Source organism: Rattus norvegicus, chromosome 1, assembly GCF_021556685.1.
Source record: "Rattus norvegicus strain SHRSP/BbbUtx chromosome 1, alternate assembly SHRSP_T2T, whole genome shotgun sequence".
Taxonomy (NCBI): domain Eukaryota; kingdom Metazoa; phylum Chordata; class Mammalia; order Rodentia; family Muridae; genus Rattus; species Rattus norvegicus.
The window spans coordinates 173067923-173094253 of NC_141534.1; the positions used below are offsets into that span (position 1 = coordinate 173067923).

The 26331-nt window shown below is 39.7% G+C and overlaps 1 protein-coding gene across 5 annotated transcripts in view; it reads right to left on the reverse strand.

The window, feature by feature from the left end:
• Positions 1 to 6705: 6705 nt before the first annotated feature.
• The window catches only part of Gvin1 (GTPase, very large interferon inducible 1), a 29337-nt gene continuing 9711 nt past the window's right edge, over positions 6706 to 26331 (reverse strand). For 2 of the 5 annotated variants that reach the window (XM_087582345.1, XM_087582356.1), the window contains exon 3: positions 6706 to 16885. In XM_087582345.1, the coding sequence (XP_087438471.1) occupies positions 9559 to 16885 (7327 nt within the window). In that variant the 3' untranslated portion in view covers positions 6706 to 9558. 5 annotated transcript variants of the gene reach the window in all.

A 26331-nucleotide genomic window follows, 5' to 3' on the forward strand; every position in this document is an offset into this window, starting at 1 on the left:
CCTGGGGCCCCCATGCACCGGGGTCCCAGATGGCATTAGGTGTTTTCCTCTGGAGTCAGAAATATGGGCAGAGTGTAGTCTCTTCTGGCTTCCCAGGCATGTCTGCCCCTCTGAATGTTTAGCTCTCCCTCCCCCGGGATTTGGGTGCAGGGAGCTGTTGATCAGGTCCCTTCAAGTCCTCAAGCAATACTTTAAACATGTGGATCTTAGGATATAGGAAGGTGAGGAAAAGAAATGACCACAAGATGGCAGAAGAGGATCACACATGAGTTTTATTTTGAAGTCCTTTGCTTGGGATAACATCCAGAAACTTTGTCCTCTATTGCTTTTTTATTCCAACCCTACCCAAACCCCTGCCTCATAGTAGGGATTTAACTGAGGCATAAGTAAAAGAGAGAAAAAAGTAAGTTAGGTAGTTCTGTACATGTATATTTATAAATCATTAGTTTCTTTTAAAAACTTTTATTAGATATATTTATTTAATTACATTTTAAATGTTATTCCCCTTCCCAGTTTCCTGTCCATAAGCCCTCATTCTGTTCCCTCCACCTTCTACATATGGGTATTTCCCCCTATACTTTCCCATCACTGCCCCCCTCCCATATTCTCCTGCACTGGGGTTCCAATCTTGGTAGGACCAAGGGCTTCTTCCCCTTCCACTGGTGGCCCAACAAGGCTATTCTCTGCTACATATGCAGTTGGATCCCTGGGTCAGTCCATGTATAGTCTTTCGGTAGTGGTTTAGTCCCTGGAAGCTCTGGTTGGTTGGCATTGTTGTTTTTATGGGGTTGCAAGGTTTGTCAACTCTTTCAATACTTCTAATTTCCCACAAAGGGGTACTGTTCTCAACTACTAGCTTTGCTACTAGTCTTTGCTGCTAGCATTGACCTCTGTATTGGACATGCTCTGGATGTTTCTTTCAGGAGAGATCTATATCCGGTCCCTTTCAGCATATATATATATATATATATATATATATATATATATATATATATGTTTTTAGACTTTATATTATCTTATTTTTTTTAATCTTTATTAACTTGAATATTTCTTATTTACATTTTGATTGTTATTCCCCTTCCTGGTTTCCGGGCTAACATCCCCCTAACCCTTCCCCCTCCCCTTCCATATGGGCTTCCCCTCCCCATCCTCCCCCCATTACCACCCTCCCCCCAACAATCACGTTCACTGGGGGTTCAGTCTTGGCAGGACCAAGGGCTTCCCCTTCCACTGGTACACTTACTAGGCTATTCATTGCTACCTATGAGGTTAGAGCTCAGGGTCAGTCCATGTATAATCTTTGGGTAGTGGCTTAGTCCCTGGAAGCTCGGGTTGGTTGGCATTGTTCTTCATATAGGGTCTCGAGCCCCTTCATGCTCTTCCAATCCTTTCTCTGATTCCTTCTCAGAGAAAGGGGGTCCCATTCTCAGATCAGTGGTTTGCTGCTGGCATTTGCCTATGTATTTGCTTTATTCTGGCTGTGTCTCTCAGGAGAGATTTACATCTGGTTCCTGTCGGCCTGCACTTCTTTGCTTCATCCATCTTATCTAGTTTGGTGGCTGTATATGTATGGGCCCCATGAGGGGCAGGCTCTGAATGGCCATTCCTTGAGTCACTGCTCTAAACTTTGCTTTCATATCTCCTCCTATGGATATTTCCCCCCTTTTAAGAAGAAGTGGGAGCATCTGCATTTTGGTCATCCTTCTTCTTGAGCTTCTTGTGGTCTGTGGATTGAGTCTTGGGTAATTCAAGCTTTTGGGCTAATAGCCACTTATCAATGAGTGCATACCATGTGTGTTTTTCTGTGATTGAGTTACCTCACTCAGGATGATATTTTCTAGTTTATTCCATTTGCCTATGAATTTGATGAAGTCATTGTTTTTGATAGCTGAGTAGTACTACATTGTGTAGATGTACCACATATTTTGAATCCATTCCTCTGTTGAAGGGCATCTGGGTTCTTTCCAGCTTCTGGCTATTACAAATAAGGCTGCTATGAACATAGTGGAGCATGTGTCTTTGTTGTATGTTGGAGCATCTTTTGGGTATATGCCCAAGAGAGGTAGAGCTGAGTCCTCAGGTAGTGGAATGTCCAATTTTCTGAGGAGCCTCCAGACTGATTTCCAGAGTGGTTGTACCAGTTTGCAATCCCACCAACAATGGAGGAGTGTTCCTCTTTTTTCACATCTTCGCCAACATCTGCTGTCATCTGAGTTTTTTATCTTAGCCAGTGTGACTGGTGTGAGGTGAAATCTCAGGGTTGTTTTGATTTGTATTTCCCTGATGACTAAGGATGTTGAACATTTCTTTAGGTGCTTTTTGGCCATTTGATATTACTCAGCTGAGAATGTTTTGTTTTTTTCTGTACCCCATTTTTAATAGGGTTATTTGGCTGTCTGGAGTCTAATTTCTTGAATTCTTTGTATATTTTGGATATTAACCGTCTATCAGATGTAGGATTGGTAAAAATCTTTACCCAATCTGTTGGTTTCCATTTTGTCCTAATGACAGTGTCTTTTGCCTTACAGAAACTTTGCAGTTTTATGAGGTTCCATTTGTCGATTCTTGATCTTAGAGCATAAGCAATTGGTGTTTAGTTCAGGAAAATTTCCCCAGTCCCCATGTGTTCGAGACTCTTCTGAACTTTTTCTTCTATTAGTTTGAGCATATCTGGTTTGATGTGGGTCCTTGATCCACTTAGACTTAAGCTTTGTACATGGTGATAAGAATGGATCAATTTGCATTCTTCTACATGCTGACCTCCAGGTGCATCAGTCACATTTGCTGAAAATGCTATCTTTTTTCCATTGGATGGTTTTGGCTCCTTTGTCAAAGATCAAGTGACCATAGGTCTGTGGGTTGATTTCTGGGTCTTTAATTCTGTTCCACAATGATCTATGTGCCTGTCTCTGTACTAATACCATACAGTTTTTATGACTATTGTTCTGTACTACTGCTTGAAGTCAGGGATGGTGATTCCCCCAGAAGTCCTTTTATTGTTGCAGATAGTTTTAGCTATCCTGGGTTTTTTGTTATTCCAAATGAGATTGCAAATTGCTTTTTCTATCTGTATAAAGAATTGAGTAGGAATTTTGATGGGAATTGCATCGAATCTGTAGATTGCTTTTGGCAAAATGTCCATGTTTACTATATTAATCCTGCCAATCCATGAGCTTGGGAGATCTTTCCATCTTCTGTTACCTTCCTCAATTTCTTTCTTCAGAGACTTGAAGTTCCTATCATACAGTTCTTTCACTTGCTTGGTTAAAGTCACACAAAGATATTCTATATTATTTGGGGCCATTGTGAAGGGTGTCATTTCCCTAATTTCTTTGTCAACCTGTTTATCCTTTGAGTAGAAGAAGGCTACTGGTTTGTTTGAGTTAATTTTATACCCTGACACTTTGCTAAAGGTGTTTATTGGGTTAAGTAGTTCTCTGGTGGAACTTTTGGGGTCACTTAAGTATACTATCATATCATCTGCAAATAGTGATATTTTGATTTCTTCCCTTCCAATTTGTATCCCTTTGACCTCCTTTTGTTGTCTGATTCCTTTGGCTAGGACGTTGAGTTCTATACTGAATAAGTAGGGAGAGAGTGGGCAGCCTTGTCTAGTCCCTCATTTTAGTGGGATTGCTTCAAGTTTCTCTCCATTTAGTTTGATGTTAGCCACTGGTTTGCTGTATATTGCTTTTACTGTGTTTAGATACGGGCCTTGAATTCCTGATCTTCCCAGAACTTTTATCATGAAGGGGTGTGGAATTTTGTCATATGCTTTCTCAGCATCTAATGAAATGATCATGTGGTTCTTATTATGAGTTTATTTATATAGTTGATTACATTGATGGGTAAGTTGTTTTCTAATATGATCTAGGTTCACTATTCCTGGAGTGACAATGACAATAGTGGGTGGGCCATCCTTTACCAATCATTATTTAAGAATATGCCCCATAGACAGATACCTACAGTTCAATATGAACAGGGCAATTCTCATATTGAAATTTCTTCCTGAGTTTCTCATATGAACCTAGATTTTGTCAAGTGAAACTATTTAATCAGTACAAACTGATAATATGATTTCAACAGAAGAGAAAGTAGAATATGCACTTCAACATATGGCCATCAAAAGGGCATCTTGAAAAAGGGCTGTGGTATCACAGACATTAAGATCACAATTGACAAATGGAACCTCTTGGGAACAAAAACTTTTGCATTGCAAAGAACACCATGATGTTGGTAAAAAGAAAGAAGGGAAAAGTTTTCATCAAGTTTGCATCTGACAGAGGGTTACTTTCTAGAATATATAAAGCTTTAAAACACTAAGCACCAAGTAAAGAAGCCCATTGCAGAATGCAGTGTGGAGCTAAGCAGAGTTCTTAGAAGAAGAAATATAAATGACCAAGATATAGTTTAAAAAAGTTTAATATCATTAATATTAATATCATGGAAATATAAAGTAAATCTACTTTGGATTTCTTTGTAAGACAGTCAGAGTGGCCAAAGTCAAAATACAAATAACAACAAATGCTAATGAGGATTCAGGGAATGGGGGACACTTTTATTGTTGGTGGGAGTCAAACTGTTGGAGTCACTATAAAAATTGATGTGAATCATCTTCAGAAAATATATACTATATATTCCCAATATGTTGAAGATATCTGAGGCATAAGATATTTGCCAAGGGGAGTCACATATAGAGAGTGGGAAGAGAATAAGTGAGAACTGTATATTGCTGGCATCAAAGCTGGAGGGCTGGAGACATGGAAGTCCTTTGAGACTAAATATACCTACACCTTATACTCTAGACACAGAGCTACAGGATTTGATATTTTCCCTGCTGGGTTTTTGTCTTGCTTTACTCTTTCCTCAATATACCCTCATCTTCCCCATTTTGAAATGGGAAAATATATTCTACCACTGTTGAAAATATGTAATTCTTTAAAAAAACATTTATTTATCTTTTATGATTATATCACAGTTAGGAGTTTTCTTCAAGTCTCAGAATTGACTTTGGACTTTTGATCAATGATAAAACTATTAAATATTATGGGGATTTTTTTACATTGAACTAAATTTAATATGCATTTTGATATGGCTATGGGCCTATGGAGGTCAGGAGTGGAATATTGTGGTTTTGACGGGAAGTGCCTGTAGGCTTATATATTTCAATGGGGACCAATTGGTTACACTGTTTGTAGGGGTATGATATTTTTAGGACATACTTTATTTCTTCTCAGACCTATGTAGCTTTGCTATGAGAAGTATAACACTGGTTCAGGCTCAACAGTTTATAGCCCCATTGGCTTACAGTTTGCCGTCTCTGTTTCCTTTGTGCAGTTGAGATGTGATCTCTCAGCTTCTTGCTCCAGTTTCTTGTTGCTGTTCTTTCCCACTGTGGGACTCTTAGACTTCTGGAACCTTGGCCAAAACCATCTCTTTTTTGTCCTGCAAGTAGCTTTTGGTTATTTTATCCCGAGAACAGAAAAGTGCCCATTATTCATTTCTGGGACAAAATACTGGACAAAGTTAACTGAAAGAAAGAATAGTTTTTGCTCATAGTTTGAGTTCAGAGTAGGGAGAAGTTGTTGAGGCTGGAATTTGAGCACTGTATATCGAACAGAGGGAGAGCAGTGAATGCTTTGTGCTTAGGGAACTTTCTCCTTTTTGTGTAGTCTAGGACTTCCACCCAGGAAATGGTGCTTCCTAATTAGGGACAGTTCTCCCACCTCCATAAATATAATCCTTGTTATCTCTCATGGGCATAGACTAACCAAATATAGAAATATCTTTCACTGGTGTATCTGGAGGCTTGTCTCCTAGGTGACTGTAGATCATGTCAAGTTCACAATCTTTATTAAACATCTCTCCTCTGTCTTTTTTTCTGATCACTATAATGTAATTCCAGGAATGATAACTTTTTAGGGATCTGTCTATCTATCTATCTATCTATCTATTTATCTATCTATCTATCTATCTATCTATCTATCATTTATCTATCTTTAAGTTTTATGCTCATTTTGTTTTAATGAAAACATTTTTTGCATGCTATATTGCTATATTTTGATCATGACTTTTACTGTCTCCCAGTTCCTTCCAGAACCTCCCTGATTCCCCACCAACATAATTTTGTTATTATTTATTTCCATTTCAAACAAACCTACAATAAAAAAATAAAAAACACATGTAAACAGTACCTACCCAAAAGAATAGGCACAGAATACAACCAAAATTAAAGTAAATAAGCAAAAAAAGCTGAAAAATTAACATATTAAGTACATATGTATAAAATAGGAGATTTCTTTTTTTTTTGTGTGTGGTGATTTTCTTTCTTTTTTTCTTTTTTCTTTTTTTTATTAACTTGAGTATTTCTTATTTACATTTCGATTGTTATTCCCTTTCCTGGTTTCTGGGCCAACATCCCCCTAACCCCTCCCCCTCCCCTTCTATATGGGTGTTCCCCTCCCCATCCTCCCCCCATTACTGCCCTCCCCCCAACAATCATGTTCACTGGGGGTTCAGCTTGGCAGGACCAAGGGCTTCCCCTTCCACTGGTGCCCTTACTAGGCTGTTCATTGCTACCTATGCAGTTGGAGTTCAGGGTCAGTCCATGTATAGTCTTTGGGTAGTGGCTTAGTCCCTGGAAGCTCTGGTTGGTTGGCATTGTTGTTCATATGGGGTCTTGAGCCCAAAATAGGAGATTTCAAATCACAGAGAAATAAAATAATTTTATTGGAAAATCTTCAAATCTTGAATTAGTAAATAATTTATTTTTCCTTATTTTATTTATAATGCAACCTAAATTGATGTTAGGATGTTGAAGAGTAGCTGTGACAGTGATCTGTGGAGCGGATGTGGGGTTGGTGACAGTGTAAAGCAGGTACATGCTCACACACTTGGTGGATGAAGCAAGCTCCAACAGGCAAGGCCAAACAACATTATTTTTCTCTTAGCCTTTTTATACTATCTAAGACAAACTTCTCTATGGAAGAAAAAGATAACTTCCTAGCCACAAGTTACATATTCCCTAAGAACAGTCACCAGAAGCCATGTTTCTCAAAAACAGATTTAAATCATTACACGACAGGTATTTACAACAGGATTATTGATTATGTAATCTTTTGAAACCCATAACTAACTAAACCTTTCTCATCTATCTTTCTCTCATGTATCTTCATCTCTAATGTAACCCAAAGCAGTGATTCTTTTGTCATTAATTAACAAAGTTTAAGCAAGCCAAGTTTCTCTCTCTATTTCTCTCATGTTTAGCAGATGACAATTTATATTTACCAAGAAACAGATCATCTATCTTACGACTTATTTTTGAAGTCTTATTCAGAAAAACTGGCTAATCATCTATTCACTATTCTACACTCATAATAGACTTATTTACTCTATGTTCATTATCTGCCTTTTCACGGTGCACACCAAAACCTGTGACCACATCTCTAGATCAAAAAATTCAGAACTTAGAACCAACCTCGGATGAAATGTTTTCTTTGACAATTAACTTGTTCCAAGACTATTTTTCTCTTCCTAGTACAATTATGTACTTACAGTGCATAAAAGCTCACTGTACTACTTTTCTTATTTTTTAATGTTTATTATTTTTTCCATCTTTATTAACTTGAGTATTTCTTATTTACATTTTGATTGTTATTCCCCTTCCCAGTTTACCGGCCAACATCCCCCTAGCCCCTCCCCCTCCCCTTCTAGATGGGTGTTCCCCTCCCCATCTGCCCCCCATTACCCTCCTCCCACAACAATCCCGTTCACTGCGGGGGTTCAGTCTTGGCAGGACCAAGGGCTTCCCCTTCCACTGGTGCTCTTACTAGGCTATTCACTGCTACCTATGAGGTTGGAGCCAAGGGTCAGTCCATTTATAGTCTTTGGGTAGTGGCTTAGTCCCTGGAAGCTCTGGTTGGTTGGCATTGTTGTTCATATGGGGTCTCAAGCCCCTTCAAGCTCTTCCAGTCCTTTCTAAGATTCCTTCAACGGGGGTCCTATTCTCAGTTCAGTGGTTTGCTGCTGGCATTCGCCTATGTATTTGCTGTATTCTGGCTGTGTCTCTCAGGAGAGATCTATATCCGGTTCCTGTCGGCCTTCATTTCTTTGCTTCATCCATCTTATCTAATTGGGTGACTGTATGGGCCACATGTTGGGCAGGATCTGAATGGGTGTTCCTTCTGCCTCTGTTCTAAACTTTGCCTCCCTATTCCCTGCCAAGGGTATTCTTGTTCCCCATTAAAGAAGGAGTGAAGCAGTCGCATTTTGGTCATCCTTCTTGAGTTTCATGTGTTCTTTGCATCTAGGGTAATTCAAGCATTTGGGCTAATAGCCACTTATCAATGAGTGCATACCACGTGTGTTTTTCTGTGATTGGGTTACCTCACTCAGGATGATATTTTCCAGTGCATTTGCCTATGAATTTCATAAAGTCATTGTTTTTGGTAGCTGAGTAATATTCCATTGTGTAGATGTACCACATTTTCTGTATCCATTCCTCTGTTGAAGGGCATCTGGGTTCTTTCCAGCTTATGGCTATTGTAAATAAGGCTGCTATGAACATAGTGGAGCACGTGTCTTTGTTATATGTTGGGGGATCTTTTGGGTATATGCCCAAGAGAGGTATAGCAGGTCCTCAGGTAGTTCAATGTCCAGTTTTCTGAGGAATTTCCAGACTGATTTCCAGAATGGTTGTACCAGTCTGCAATCCCAACAACAATGGAGGAGTTTTCCTCTTTCTCCACATCCTTGCCAGCATTTGCTGTCCCCTGAGTTTTTGATCTTAGCCATTCTCACTGGTGTGAGGTGAAATCTCAGGGTTGTTTGGATTTGCATTTCCCTTATGAGTAAAGATGTTGAACATTTCTTTAGGTGTTTCTCAGCCATTCGACATTCCTCAGCTGTGAAATTTTTGTTTAGCTCTGAACCCCATTTTTTAATAGGGTTATTTGTCTCCCTGCGGTCTAACTTCTTGAGTTCTTTGTATATTTTGGATATAAGCCCTATATCAGTCGTAGGATTGGTAAAGATCTTTTCCCAATCTGTTGGTTGTCACTTTGTCATAGATTTATTTATTTATATGTAAATACATTGTAGTTGTCTTCATCCATACCTGAAGAGGGCATCAGATCCCATTAAAGATGGTTGTGAGCCACCATGTGGTTGTTGGGAATTGAACTCAGGACATTTGAAAGAGAAGTCAGTGCTCTTTACCACTGAGCCATCTCTCCAGTACTACTTTTCTAATCTATGCATTCCTTAGTATTCTACAGAAAGGGGGGATATTCTACTCTTATCCTAAATTCATCATACTATCTAGTAGAACAATTTAAACCATTTCCTTAAACTTTCTATCATTTACCCTAACTTCCTAAAACTATTTAAATCAAACCAGGAATTTTGTAAAATTATTAATTCATTTAAACAATATTGTTTTATGGAAGTTAATCTTCATATCGATCTGCAGAAGAATTGCCCAATAGAGTGGAATCTTGAAGAAGCTCACTTGACTGCTGCAGCTCCTCCTGCATGGCATTCACCATTGGGATCCCTTGGTTAAAGTGAAAAATCTGCAGCCCATCTAGTGTCATATTTGTGGCAAGTATTGTTTCTCAAGTCATCCAGTACGTCTTGCTTTGTAATTTTGGTCCATAAATCTGGAATACTGCCTAGATTTATAAATTTTTTGCCATATTTATTTTCTAGCTCTGATTTGAAGTGACAGACAAACCATTTCCAATATGGTTGGGTAGATGAGTCTGGGGTGATGCTCCACATGGCAAAATCACCTCCTGCTTCTCTGTATTTCTTGTATGGGAATTTCTGGAGGTCGTGTAAAATAAATGAATGATTACTTGCTACTGAACTGGTACAACAGTCAATGACAAAGTAGTCTGTTTTATGCTTATGCCAACCACTGACAGCCTGAGGACGGTGGAATTGCACACTGTGGTCTCCTTCATGTTGAGGAATGGTGTTTGTACAAATTGCTTTACAAAAAGGACACTGTTTCCAGCAGCCACAGAGATGTTCAGAGAGAATTTTCTCAATGTCAGGAATGATTTCATCCATTTGCTTACTTGAACAGTCCTCTTCTACTTTCCTCATTGCAGGATCCAAAGCTGTGCTCATGGCTTCTTTGAGAAACTCAGTGTCCGTTATCTCCTGGTGCTCGATGCTTACCAGGTCTCTCCTTGGGAAGACCAGGTTGCTCCCTAGATGGTCACAGAACAAATCCAGCCAGCCAGATGCAGTGCTGCCTTTATCTTTAGCCACTGCTGTGGACTCATGAATGGCAGACAGGATGGCATTCTTGATGTCGCCCAAACTTATTTTTAAAAAAGTCTTTATTTTTTTACCTTTTTTTTCTAAACAGTATCTTCTAATGTGGTCTCTAATGTAATTCCTGAAAAATGCTTCTGGATGATGAAGGTATTGCCAGTATTTATCAAAATTTTCTTCTTCTGCTAGAGAGTAGAGAATATGTCTCTCCAGGTTAGCTCTATTTCCATTGAATTCAGGGAAGGTGGCTTGCATGTCTCCAGCTACTTTAGGACCTATTATTTCCCATATGGTGACAGAGATAGCAGGAGTGAGCTTGAGCCATAGGAAGTCAACAAAGGATGTGATGGAGGTGGCACCCTGGCAGGAGATCTTAAAACTCATAAAGAAATCATCTTTCTTTCTCTCCAGATAGTTCACAGGGTCATTCGCACTCTTGAATGCCTCGTGTATTTCCTTGAATTCCTTGGATGCTCTTTGGAATAAGCACAAGGATAAGTCGATGTTGTAATCTCTGGTAAATGTGTAGTCTTTCACACAGTGTTCAGATTTCAGCTCATTTTCTATGATCCTTAAGATTTCATGAAAATAATTCTGACTGTAATCACGCTTTTGTTTCCAAATATTTTTCAGTGCTTCAGTAACTTTTAAATCGATATTATTAGTAATCTCATTGATAGATTCCTTATGATAGGTTTCTAAGCTTTTTGGTAATACACCATATATTTTTTTCATTTGGATATGTTTGGCATAAATGATTTCAAAATTTTCTCCAGACTTTATTTTTAGTCTTTCCCCAATATTTTTATCTTTATTGAAGTATTCAAGAAGGATATTTTCAGAATCCAAGTCAATGTTAGGCTCTGTGACATGAGGAACATTCGAAGATACATTGTGGATCCAATTTGTCCAAAGTTGATTGAATTTCTCATACAACTCTTCATCAGTTAATTCCTTACCATTCACACTTAAAGCTAACTTTCGGCTTCTCTCTAACAATTCATTTTCATATTGTGACTTTTGATTATTTAGTGTTTCCTGGCTTCTCTTAAGACTGATAAATTCATCGCCTTTCCTTCTGGTGTCTGAAATAAGTGCATCTTTAAGGATTAGTAGCTTATGCTCAAAATTTGCTTTCCACTGAACCAATGTTTCACTATCTGGGTCTTCTTCAAAATATTTGTCAAATTCTTGTTTGATGGTTTTATATTTCTTGCTAAGTGGATCCTCTAGTAAACTGAATGTGAGTGTCGAGATTTTCCCATTTTGAATCTGATTGTTCAGCTGATTCTGTAAATCCAGTACATGACTCCTCAGCTCCCAGGTCCAGTGGTTATACATGGTTTCCAGTTTGCTCATGGCAAGGAGCTCTTGGGTGTTCCTGAAACTGAAAATGAAGTTCTCAGTGACTAGGGCTTTCCACAGATCTTGAACTCGGAATTTGACATTGGAGATTTTCAAGATCCTTCCCCTAGATTCTTGCTGGGCAGTTGAAAGAATAGCATTCCTTAGTTCCTGGACATTGTAGCTATAACGAAGATTGGGAGGAGCCATTGGAGGATTGCCATCCCAGAGGTGAGCAAAATAGTAGACATGAGTATTGGCATCAAACTTAATTACATCACTGAATTGGGTTACGTTTGAGCACTCTTCCAACTTAGCAGCCAATGCTGTCATTTCATCCAGTTTTTGCTCCAGTCGCCTTCTTCCTTCCATAGTTTGGTCTTTTACAGTAACTTCGCCCACATTTTGATGAACAAAGAGGCAACTGGGAGAGATTTTCACTTGTTTCATTCTCAGAAATGCTTGAACAGATATTTGTAGGATGTCTTGAATTTCTGATGGATTCTCCCCAAAAATATTGATCAGAGTCAAGTTTCCAAGGCCAATCACAAAGGTTGCCAACTCATGGTCCCAATTTTTGGATTTATTGTTTAGTTCTGGAGCTCGAAGTCCTTCTGTGTCTACAACAAGCACAAAGTCAAAGCCAAGTTCTTCTGTGAATGTCTCTTCCACCTTCAGAAGTTGCATGTAGGCCCCCTTGGTACACCTGCCTGCGCTGACTGTGAACTGTAGGCCAAACAGGGCATTCAGCAGGGTAGACTTCCCTGAGCTCTGCAGGCCAAGGACAGAGAGAACAAACAGCCTTTTGTCTCCAACTTTCTCTGAGATCTTGTCAAAAACAGCTGCTACCCACTTTAGAGGGACATAAGACGCATCCCCATCCATCAGCTCAATGGGAACCCCAGCTATCATCAGATCTGCAGCAATTTGAGGGAGGCAGACAGAAAGGTTTTCTATAGAGGAAGAAGTTTCTTCCAGAGCTTCATAGATCTGGCCAACTTCTCGGAGAAGATGCTCAGTTCCTAAAGTACAGTCATGAATCTCAGTGGAGATTGTTTCTATTTGATCCTGCCAGAGTGTCAGGGAGCTGTTCTTCTGTGCTCTTTGCTTTTCTCTTTGCACCATTAACCACAAAGATCTCTGCTTTTCGTGCAACTTTTCCAGGTGTTCTGTAGTCAGGTTGTCAAAAAACAGAGTCAGCCACTGCAAAAAGTAGAGATTGTTATGGGTTTCTGAATATTCTTGGAGGAGTTGAAGAACAGAGCGCATCAAATCATTGAGGGGAAAGGCTTTTTCCAATTGCTGATGTCGAATTGTTCTTTTGTCTGTCTCAATCTCACTCTTGTGTTGTTCAATGCTCCTATTCCCCTTTTCTCTCAGATGATAGAATTCTTTGTCTTTCTTACACCAAAGGTGCCAAAGTTGTCCTTGTAGGGGTAGTAAATTTTCTTTTGTCTGAGATAACTTGCATTCCTCCAGGAGGGCCATCATAATCTGTGCCTTTTCTTTGGCTTCCTTGCAGTCCCTCTGGTCTTCATCAATAAGGAATCCTTGTTTTCTAGCTATCTGTGAACAGTCCTCTAAACTGAGAGCAGTATTAGAGAGCTCTAGAAAATGTTTGATGGCATTTGTGAGCTCCTCTGTTAATTCTGCCTCATTTCTATTCTTGATGCCAATTCTCATTCTTTTACCAGAATTATTTGCTATGACTTTTTCTTTGTCATCAATCAAGCAGATCAAGGGTCTTGGTGACTGACAGAGGTGTCTGACAAAGTTTTGGTTTTCTTTATTGTTATCAGAAGCTGACATGAGGATCACAATGAGGGAAGAGACATCTTGCAGGAAGGTGAGTTGTTGGCAATGTTCCTTGGCATCTCCATGAAGATTGGTGAAGGTCAGACACTTGTCAAATATGTCCTCACCTTGGCCTGCAGGACAGAACCAGCAGATTTCCACCACTCCCTCCATCATGAGGCAGTTTTTGTTGCTTCCTCTACAGTGTCTGTGAAAAAACACATCATGTTTACGTTTACTGAGGAGAGAGTTCATGATCTGAGATTTGGAAGCAGAGAGGCCATTTCCTACTCTAATGAAGGACACGATAGGGGTAGAGACTCGACATATCTGCTGATTCTTGTGACTGTAGCTCTGGTCTTGTAGTGATTCACTTGATTCTTGCCAACTCTTCCTAATTTGTCTGAGAGACCAGAGATAAAATTCAATCTGAGAATTGTTGGGATTTGGCACCACAAGGGGAAGTGCATATTGACAAATGGAAAGTTTGGACAAAATATATTGCTTGGTAAGATCATCTGCACAATGAAAAATGGCCATCTGGATATCCATTGGGTGAATATGGGGCCAGGACTCAGTGGCCGAAGGATAGCTAAGACTATCATTGTCTTTAATGACATCTTCATATGGATCAAAATCTTCATTTTCGTAATCGTCGGAACCTATGGAGATCTGTTTTTTTATGTTTTCATCATTTTTGAAGACAAGATGTCTCAACCCATAATCCAACATCAGTAGCTTTTGTAGGAAATAAAATGGAAGTTCCTTTTCAGATCTCGGCTGTGAATTGTACACAGAGGTCTTGTAGAGCAGATGGAAGTCAGCTCTGCTCATTCTTTTTGGGTAGTAATGGTCTAGGCCTAGCCGTTGGAGTAAATCTAGGAAAGGTCCATTTTCTATCATTTCCTTTGTGTTGTTGTCATTACTTTGTTGTTTATAAGTCTGCTTCTTTTCATGGCAGAGACTTTGCAATTGTTTTTTTACCTCATCCATTTCTAAAGGCGGGGTGGTGGCTTTATAGTCCCCATCAATGAGTAATCTCAAATCATTCTCCAGATTTTCCCAGTCATGATGTGCTCCATGTTTTGTAAGAATATGTGCAACTTCTTCAGACAACAGTTTTCCCATATGTTGTTTTATTAATGTCAAACGTTGTTCTTTATCATCTGTAGAAATATCTGTGATTTCAACTGTGGTTCTTAGAGCTGTGAGCACCAGGAATGCCTGGGCTCTGTAATTGCAAATATTTTTAAGCTCTTGGTATTTGTGTTGATTACTTTGCATTTGATCCACGAGGAAGTTTAACTCATTACACCCTAGAAGATGCTGAAAAATGCTGTTTACCAACTGATAGCCTGCACCAGCTGCAATGGTGAGTACCAGCAGCTGCATGTCTGGCTGCTCTGTTTCTCTGAGGTACTTCATGAAGGAGCTGAGGGCTGTGGTGACCTCATATGTAGCCGTTCTTTTTGCTTCTTCCACTGTTTCTGGAGACTCACTTTTGAAATTTATCTCCATCAGGGTTGTGTGAGTTTTCTTTAAAGTCCTAATGAATTCAGAAAATGAGGTGATTTTGATGTCCTCTTCCTTTGACTCTGACTGATTGGTCCACTCTATGATGTATTGTGCCCCGGGAAAGTTTGTCACTTTGTAGACATGAGGTTCTAGAAGGCTGCGCAATTGAGATTTAATAAACTGAATTATATTAGTGGGTACATTTTTGCAGAAGTTGACAATGTTTATTAGAAAATTCTGCAGATTCCAATCTGTGAGGCATGTATTAATCCAAATGGTATAACTTTTTATTTTTTGACTCAATGTTTGCATAAAATGTATTAATGTATTAAGCTGTTCTTCAGGATCAGAAACCTCCCAGCATTTCACATCCTCTAGGAAAAGTCTAGCTTCTTCTCTAGCAGTAAGAAATTCTTCTCCTTCTTGAATCTGGGCAGCGAGTCCAGTCAGAGCAGTGTAGTTGTCTTTTAGGCAGTTAGCCACTTGAAGGGCATCCTTAAAATCAGTCCTGTGACTGGACAGGATGATGTCCCAAATAGGTACCAATTGGAGTCCCCTATCAATGACAGACCAGGTTTGATTGCTAGCTACAAGACCAGCTGTCCACTGGGCAATTCCATTTGCTTCTGCTGGTCCACCTGTCTGTGCTACAGATAGTTGCACCTTGGTTTTCAGGTTCTCATGAGTTGTACTCTGAGATGCTGTTTTTGAATGTGAGTCTGACATATTTACACTTGCACCAACTTTAACTCCGAAGCCACTATAGCTGCCTTTTATGTACATATTCAAAGACTCTTCTGCTTGCTTCTTTACATCATCCAATTGCTCACTTTTGAAACCTTCTGAAATGGCTTTCCAGCAGTAGATTCCCCCCAGGTGCAGTGGACCTTGGTTAGCATGAGAGCCAAACCTGTGGAAAAAGTTTTCAGTCCTGTGCCTCAGTAAGGGGAATCCATCTGGGTGTGTAGTCTGTTCCAGGAGCTCTTCAATACTTTTTAGTTCCTGGAGAGCAGCCTTGGAGAGCTGAAGATGATTGATGTGAAAATGGCAGGTGGCCAATGGGACATAGCTGAACTTGGCTGAGCAGAAATAAGATTGCTCTGAATGTGATTTGTGGGTATCGTCAGTTTCTGTTTGTTTGTTTTGACCCATACCAGCTTCTAGACTAAGTCCCCAACCTTCGCCTTTAACCAAGGAGTTTGGGCTGAAACCCAGCATCTCTATAGTGTGTGTAAATGTGGCTTGTTCTTGAAAAGATGAAAATTCCTTTGTTTCTATCCACATGCCACGTTCTGGGCCAACAAGTGAGAACTGCTTAGGGACACTGAGTAGCTCTTCTCTCTTCTGAATCAGGCTTTTTTGGTGGCTGCTCTTATAAATTCCCTGCAGGGCCAGCCCTCCAGATGCCCATCTTACCAGGTCTCCATCTGAGAGGTTTTGACTGAGAGCCAAGGTCTGTTCCATGTGACTGAGATGTCTCTCCATTATTTCAGTGATGTCTTTTAGGGATACTTCAGCCACTGGCCAACACTCCTCAGGGATCTCCATTGCTTGCCTCAGTTCTGCTTCTCTTCTCCTCACTGCCTCTTCTTCTCTGCACTTCCCTTCTGACTGCAAGGCTTTCAGAGCGTGCAGTGCCTGTCCTGCCTGCCTCTGCCTGGTCTTTATCATCTCCTCTGGTGTCTCGTGCAGCTCTGCAACACTATTTGGGTGTGAGAGGTCAAGCAGTCTCTCCAGAGCCCTTTTCTCCCATGTTTGTTGTGTCTGGAGGTCTCTTTTGTCTAAATAGTGTAAAGCCTGAGCAGAGGTCACACCCAGCTCTTCCTGATGCTTAGGCAGCCAGTAGTCAACAGACAGTCCCACTTCTGTCAGCATCTCCTGGAGATCGTGCCTCCTTCTGCTTCTTAGCTGAGTCTCATCAGGGATGTACTTTGCTGATGCCATGGCTCTGTGAGGAACAGATTGTAATTAGTTTTGTCTGTGTCTTGACCTTAGGAAGTGCCAGCTGTGTGGTCTGAAAAGTGAATTACTAATGTTTCAAGTTTCTTAGTCTTCCCCTACCCCCTGCAATTTTTCAAGTGTATTCTAAAACAACTCTGTCTTTATCTCTGTCTCTGTATCTCTCTCTGTCTCTGTGTCTGTCTGTCTGTCTGTCTGTCTCTCTGTGTGTGTGTTTGAGACCTGTTTTGTTGGACTCTGTGTTGAGTTCCCACTTTGCCTGATGTCATTTGTTTTCAAGAGATGGTTACTTTGTTGTCACCATCGTTGTTCTGGAACTCACTCTGTATACCACTTTGTTCCTGATCTTTGAGGACTGCTTTCTTCTGCCTCCTGAGTGGAGTGCCTGAAAGTGTGTGCCACCACTGCCTGACACTTGGCTTGATTTTTAAATTTTCTCTTGCACAGAATCATTTCCTTTGAGGGAGTGAATGTGAAGCCTAGTATTTGAGAACATACATGAGTATTCATTTTTGATGTTTTTAGAAACAATTTTTATCATCAGTTGATTACTTTTTCCTCATTAATTTTTTTCGATACCAGTGCTGACTCTTTTCATTTGTTTTTCTCTGTCATTTTTTCCTTCCTCTTCAGACACGGTTTACTATGTAACTCTTGCTGTCTCAGAACATGTTATTTAGCCTAGGTTGGACTCTAACTCATGACTTTTTCCCTTTGACCTTTGTAATGCTGGGATCACCAGAGTGCATCACCATGCCTGACTCTGTCAAATCATTGTAGCTCATTAAGAAACTAATCATCTTGGCAACAAAACAAAGAGAAGAAAAGCAGACAAACATAATCTCACATCCAAATATGTATATACCAGGAAGCAATAATCACTATTCCTTAATATCTCTCAACATCAATAGTCTCAACTCCCCAATAAAAAGACATAGATTAACAAACTGGATACACAATGAGGACCCTGCATTCTGCTGCCTACAGGAAACACACCTCAGAGACAAAGACAGACACTACTTCAGAGTGAAAGGCTGGAAAACAACTTTCCAAGCAAATGGTCTGAAGAAGCAAGCTGGAGTAGCCATTCTAATATTGAATAAAATTGATTTTCAACTAAAAGCCATCAAAAAAGATAAGGAAGGACACTTCATATTCATCAAAGGAAAAATCCACCAAGATGAACTCTCAATCCTAAATATCTATGCTCCAAATATAAGGGCACCTGCATACATAAAAGAAACCTTACTAAAGCTCAAAGCACACATTGTACCTCACACAATAATCGTAGGAGATTTCAACAGCCCACTCTTATCAATGGACAGATCATGGAAACAGAAATTAAACAGAGACATAGACTAAGAGAAATCATGAACCAAATGGACTTAACACACACATATATATAGAACATTCTATCATAAAAAAAGTGTATACTTTCTTCTCACCACCTCATGGTACTTTCTCCAAAATTGACCATGTAATTGGTCATAAAACAGGTCTCAACAGATGCAGAAAGATAGGAATAATTCCATGTGTCTGAACAGACCACTACAGGTAAAGATGGTCTTCAATAACAATAAGGAAAGAATGCCCACATATACATGGAAGTTGAATACTCCATGTATACTCTATTCAATACTTTACTCAATGAAACCTAGTCAAGAATGAAATAAGGAAAGAAATTAAAGACTTCTTAGAATTTAATGAAAATGAAGGTACAACATGCCCAAATTTACGGGACAGAATGAAAGCTGTGCTAAGAGGAAAACTCATAGCGCTGAGTGCCTGCAGAAAGAAACAGCAGAGAGTATATATCAGCAGCTTGACAGCACACCTAAAAGCTCTAGAACAAAAAGAAGCAAATACACCCAGGAGAAGTAGAACACAGGAAATAATCAAACTCAGAGCTGAAATCAACTAAGTAGAAATAAAAAGGACCATACAAAGACTCAAGAGAACCAAAAGTAGGCTCTTTGAGTAAATCAACAAGATAGATAAACCCTTAGCCAGACAAATGAGAGGACACAGAATGTCTGTCCAAATTAACAAAATCAGAAATGAAAAGAGAGACATAACTACAGATTCAGAGGAAATTCAAAAAATGATCAGATCTTACTATAAAAGCCTATATTCAACAAAACTTGAAAATCTGCAGGAAATGGACAATTTCCTAGACAGATACCAGGTACCGAAGTTAAATCAGGAACAGATAAACCATTTAAACAACCCCATGACTCCTAGAGAAATAGAAGCAGTCAGTAAAGGTCTTCCAACCAAAAAGAGCCCAGGTCCACATGGGTTCAGTGCAGAATTCTATCAGACCTTCATAGAAGGCCTCATACCAATACTATCCAAACTATTTCACAAAATTGAAACAGACTGAGTGCTACCGAATTCCTTCTATGAAGCCACAATTACTCTTATATCTAAACCACACAAAGATCCAACAAAGAAAGAGAACTTCAGACCAAATTCCCTTATGAATATCGACGCAAAAAATACTCAATAAAATTCTGGCAAACCGAATCCAAGAGCACATCAAAACAATCATCCACCATGATCAAGTAGGCTTCATCCCTGGCATGCAGGGATGGTTTAATATACAGAAAACCATCAACGTGATCCATTATATAAACAAAGTGAAAGAACAAAACCACATGATCATTTCATTATATGCTGAAAAAGCATTTGACAAAATTCAACGCCCCTTCATGATAAAAGTCCTGGAAAGAATAGGAATTCAAGGCACGTACCTAAACATAGTAAAAGTCATATACAGCAAACCAATAGCTAGCATTAAACTAAATGGAGAGAAACTTGAAGCAATCCCACTAAAATCAGGGTCTAGACAAGGCTGCCCACTCTCTCCCTACTTATTCAATATAGTTCTTGAAGTTCTAGCCAGAGCAATCCAACAACAAAAGGAGATCAAAGGGACACAGGTTTGAAAGGAAGTCAAAATATGACTATTTGCAGATGATATGATAGTATTTTTAAGTGATCCCAAAAGTTCCATCAGAGAATTACTAAACCTGATAAACACCTTCAGCAAAGTGGCTGGGTATAAAATTAACTCAAATAAATCTGTAGCCTTCCTCTACACAAAAGAGAAACAAGCCGAGAAAGAAATTAGGGAAACGACACCCTTCATAATAGTCCCAAATAATATAAAATACCTCAGTGTGACTTTAACTAAGCAAGTGACAGATCTGAATTATAAGCATTTCAAGCCTCTTAAAGAAATTGAAGAAGACCTCTGAAGTTGGAAAGATCTCCCATGCTCACGGATTAGTACAAAGCTTAAGTCCAAGTGGATCAAGGACCTCCACATCAAACCAGATACATTCAAACTAATAGAAGAAAAACTAGGGCAGCATCTCGAACACATGGGCACTGGAAAGAGAGAGAGAGAGAGAGAGAGAGAGAGAGAGAGAGAGAGAGAGAGAGAGAGAGAGAGAGAGAGTTGTGAATGCTATACTTTCATCCTATTCCTCCCTATATACTGAAAAATTTTCATTAGAGCAGTGGCTCAAATACAGGGCCTTGTGCATTCTAGACAATTATTTTTTCAGAAAGCTACAAATCCAGTCACCTTTTGAATATTTGTAGTCCCAGATTAAATTCCTTTATTTTATACATCTCTATTAGGAATACTAGATTTCGAGGGAGAGCTAGACCTTCAGAGGGGCAGGCACACCTGGGAAGCCAGAGGAGACTACTCTCTGCCCACATTTCTGACTCTAGAGGAAACGCCTATGGCCATCTGGGCTCCCTGTGCACAGGGTCCTGAACGAAGGCAGGGCAGGCCCCTCTGGTTGCTGCCCTCATGGAGAGCTGAAACCCAGCTCTGAGAAGGGACTCCAGGACTGAGACCAGAGGTAAGACCAACTTTTCTGCTCCAAGTGACCTGCCTGGTGGACTCAGGACACACACCCACAGGAACACCTGAGGACCAGTAGACAAGAACGACTATACACCTGAAAGCAGAACACTCTGTTCTCATAACTAGCTGAAAGAAAACAGGAAAACAAGTCTACAGCACTCCTGACACACAGGCTATAGGACAGTCTAACCACTGTCAGAAATAGAAGAACAAAGTAACACTAGAGACAACGTGATGGAAGAGGCAAGTGCAGGAACCCAAGTAACAGAAACCAAGACTACATGGCACCATCGGAGCCCAATTCTTCCACCAAAGCAAACACTGAAAATCCAACAACACCTGAAAAGCAAGATCTAGATTTAAAATCACATTTGATCATTAATATGGAGGGCTTCAAGAAAGGCATAAAGAACTCCCTTAAGGAAATGCAGGAAAACACAAATAAACAAGCAGAAGCCTATAGAGAGGAAATGCAAAATCTCTGAAAGAATTCTAGGAAAACACAATCAAACAGGTGAAGGAATTAAGAATGGAAATAGAAGCAATAAAGAAAGCACAAAGGGAGACAACCCTAGATATAGAAAACCAAAGAAGAGACAAGGAGCTGTAGATACAAGCATCACCAACAGAGTGCAAGAGATAGAAGAGAGAATCTCAGGAAGAGAAGATTCCATAGAAATCATTAACACAACTGTCAAAGATATTGTAAAATGGAAAAAGCTACTGGCCCAAAACATACAGGAAATCCAGGACTCAATGAGAAGATCAAACCTAAGGATAATAGGTGTAGAAGAGAGTGAAGACTCCCAGCTCAAAGGACCAGTAAATATCTTCAACAAAATCATAGAAGAAAACTTCCCTAACCTAAAGAAAGAGATGCCCATAAACATACAAGAAGCCTACAGAACTCCAAATAGATTGGACCAGAAAAGAAACTCTTCCTGTCACATAATAGTCAAAACACAAAACAAAGAAAAAAATATTAAAAGCGGTAAGGGAAAAAGGTCAAGTAACATATAAAGGCAGACCTATCATAATTACACCAGACTTCTCACCAGAGATTTTGAAAGCCAGAAGAACCTGGATAGATGTCATACAGCCCCCAAGAGAACACAAATGCCAGCCTAGGTTACTGTATCCAGCAAAACTCTCAATTAACATAGATGGAGAAACCAAGATATTCCATGACAAAACCAAATTTACACAATATCTTTCTACAAATCCAACCCTACAAAGGATAATAAAGGGTAAAGCCCAACATAAGGAGGCAAGCTATACCCTAGAAAAAGCAAGAAACTAATTGCCTTGGCAACAAAACAAAGAGAAGAAAAGCACACAAACATAATCTCACATCCAAATATGAATATAGTAGGAAGCAATAAGCACCATTCCTTAATATCTCTCAACATCAATGGACTCAACTCCCCAATAAAAAGACATAGATTAACAAACTAGATACGCAATGAGGACCCTCCATTCTTCTGCATACAAGAAACACACCTCAGAGACAAAGACAGACACTACCTCAGAGTGAAAGGCTGGAAAACAACTTTCCAAGCAAGTGGTCTGAAGAAGCAAGCTGGAGTAGCCATTCTAATATCGAATAAAATCGATTTTCAACTAAAAGTCATCAAAAAAGATAAGGAAGGACACTTCATATTCATCCAAGGAAAAATCCACCAAGATGAACTCTCAATCCTAAATATCTATGCTCCAAATACAAGGGTATCTACATACCTAAAAGAAACCTTACTAAAGGTCAAAGCACACATTGCACCTCACACAATAATAGTAGATTTCAACGCCCCATTCTCATCAATGGACAGATCATGGAAACAGAAATTAAACAGAGAAATATACAGACTAACAGAAGTCATGAACCAAGTGGATTTAACAGATAGTCATAGAACATTCTATCGTAAAACAAAAGGATATACATTCTTCTCACAATCTCATGGTACTTTCTCCAAAATTGATCATATAGTCAGTCATAAAACAGGCCTCAACAGATACAGAAAGATAGAAATAATCCATCCGTCCTATCAGACCATGACAGGCTAAAGCTGGTCTTCAATAACAATAAGGAAAGAATGCCCACATATACATGGAAGTTGAACAATAATCTACTCAATGAAACCTGGTCAAGAATGAAATAAGGAAAGATATTAAAGACTCCTTGGAATTTGATGAAAATGAAGGTACAACATACCCCAACTTACAGGACACAATGAGAGCTGTGCTAAGAGGGAAACTCATAGCTCTGAGTGCCTGCAGAAAGAAACAGCAGAGAGCATATATCAGCAGCTTGACAGCACACCTAAAAGCTCTAGAACAAAAAGAAGCAAACATACCCAGGAGTAGTAGAAGGCAGGAATTAATAAAACTCAGAGCTGAAATCAACCAAGTAGAAACAAAAAGGACCATACAAAAAATCAACAGAACTAAAAGCTGGTTCTTTGAGAAAATCAACAAGATAGATAAACCCTTAGCCAGACTAACCAGAGGACACAGAGAGTGTGTCCACATTAACAAAATGAGAAATGAAAATGGAGACTTAACAACAGAGCCAGAGGAAATTCTAAAAATCATCAGATCCTACTACAAAAGCCTATATTCAACAAAACTTGAAAATCAGGAGGAAATGGACAATTTCCTAGACAGTTATCATGCACCGAAGTTAAATCAGGAACAATGTTAATGTTTAAGACATTAAAACAACCCCCATAACTCCTAAAGAAATAGAAGCAGTCATTAAAATCTCCCAACCAAAAAGAGCCCAGGTCCAGATGTGTTCAGTGCAGAATTCTATCAGACCTTCCTAGAAGAACTCATCTCAATAGTATCCAAACTATTCCACAAAATTGAAACAGATGGAGAGCTACTGAATTCCTTCTATGAAGCCTCAATTACTCTTTTACCTAAACCACACAAAGACCCAACAAAGAAAGAGAACTTCAGACCATTTTCCCTTATGAATATCCACACAAAGATATTCAATAAAATTATGGCAAACCGAATGCACAAGCACATCAAAACAATCATCTATCACGATCAAGTAGGCTTCATTCCAGGGAGGCAGGGATGGTTTAATATACAGAAAACCGTCAACGTCATCCACTTATAAACAAACTGAAAGATAAAAACCATAAGATCCTTTCATTAGATTCTGAGAAAAATTTGACAAAATTCAACACCCCTTCATGATAAAAGTCCTGGAAAGAACAGGAATTCAAGGCACATACCTATACATAGTAAAAGCCATATACGGTAAACCAGTTGCTAATATTAAACTAAATGGAGAGAAACTTGAAGCAATCCCAGTAAAATCAGGGGCTAGACAAGGCTGCCCACTCTCTCCCTACTTATTCAATATAGTTCTCGAAGTCCTAGCCAGAGCAATCAGACAACAAAAGGAGATCAAAGGGATACAGATTGGTATGCACTCATTGATAAGTGGCTATTAGCCCAAATGCTTGAATTACCCTAGATGCCTAGAACACATGAAACTCAAGATGGATGATCAAAATGTGAATGCTTCACTCCTTCTTTAAAAGGGGGAACAAGAATATCCTTGGCAGGGAATAGAGAGGCAAAGATTAAAACAGAGACAGAAGGAACACCCATTCAGAGCCTGCCCCACATGTGGCCCATACATATACAGCCACCCAATTAGACAAGATGGATGAAGCAAAGAAGTGCAGAGCGACAGGAGCCGGATGTAGAATTCTCCTGAGAGACACAGCCAGAATACAGCAAATACAGAGGCGAATGCCAGCAGTAAACCACTGAACTGAGAACTGGACCTCTGTTGAGGGAATCAAAGAAAGGACTGGAAGAGCTTGAAGGGGCTTGTGACCCCTTATGAACAACAATGCCTAGCAACTAGAGTTTCCAGGGACTAAGCCACTAACTAAAGACTATACATGGACTGACCCTGGACTCTGACCTCATAGGTAGCAATTAATATCCTAGTAAGAGCACCAGTGGAAGGGGAAGTCCTTGGTCCTGCTAAGACTGAACCCCCAGTGAACGTGATTGTTGGGGGGAGGGCGGCAATGGGGGGAGGGCGGGGAGGGGAACACCCATAAAGAAGGGGAGGGGGGGGACTAGGGGGATGTTTGCCCGGAAACCGGCAAAGGGAATAACGTTCGAAATGTAAATAAGAAATACGCAAGTTAATAAAAAACAGCAACAACAACAAAAAAACTGCATGGTATTGGTACAGAGACAGACAGATAGACCAATGGAATAGAATTGAAGACCCAGAAATGAACCCACACACCTATGGGCACTTGATTTTTGACAAAGGAGCCAAAACCATCCGATGGAAAAAAGATAGCATTTTCAGCAAATGGTGCTGGTTCAATTGGAGGTCAGCATGTAGAAGAATGCAGATCGATTCATGCTTATTACCCTGTACAAAGCTTAAGTCCAAGTGGATCAAGGACCTCCACATCAAACCAGATACACTGAAACTAATAGATGAAAAAGTGGGGAAGCATCTTGAACACATGGGCACCAGAGAAAAGTTCCTGAACAAAACACCAATGGCTTATGCTCTAAGATCAAGAATCGACAAATGGGATCTCATAAAACTGCAAAGCTTCTGTAAGGCAAAGGACACTGTGGTTAGGACAAAACGGCAACCAACAGATTGGGAAAAGATCTTTACCAATCCTACAACAGATAGAGGCCTTATATCCAAAATATACAAAGAACTCAAGAAGTTAGACCGCAGGGAAACAAATAACCCTATTAAAAATGGGGTTCAGAGCTAAACAAAGAATTCACAGCTGAGGAATGCCGAATGGCTGAGAAACACCTAAAGAAATGTTCAACATCTTTAGTCATAAGGGAAATGCAAATCAAAACAACCCTGAGATTTCACCTCACACCAGTGAGAATGGCTAAGATCAAAAACTCAGGTGACAGCAGATGCTGGCGAGGATGTGGAGAAAGAGGAACACTCCTCCATTGTTGGTGGGATTGCAGACTGGTAAAACCATTCTGGAAATCAGTCTGGAGGTTCCTCAGAAAATTGGACATTGAACTGCCTGAGGATCCAGCTATACCTCTCTTGGGCATATACCCAAAAGATGCCTCAACATATAAAAGAGACACGTGCTCCACTATGTTCATCGCAGCCTTATTTATAATAGCCAGAAAATGGAAAGAACCCAGATGCCCTTCAACAGAGGAATGGATACAGAAAATGTGGTACATCTACACAATGGAATATTACTCAGCTATCAAAAACAACGAGTTTATGAAATTCGTAGGCAAATGGTTGGAACTGGAAAATATCATCCTGAGTGAGCTAACCCAATCACAGAAAGACATACATGGTATGCACTCATTGATAAGTGGCTATTAGCCCAAATGCTTGAATTACCCTAGATCCCTAGAACAAACGAAACTCAAGACGGATGATCAAAATGTGAATGCTTCACTCCTTCTTTAAATGAGGAAAAAGAATACCCTTGGCTGGGAAGGGAGAGGCAAAGATTAAAACAGAGACTGAAGGAACACCCATTCAGAGCCTGCCCCACAGG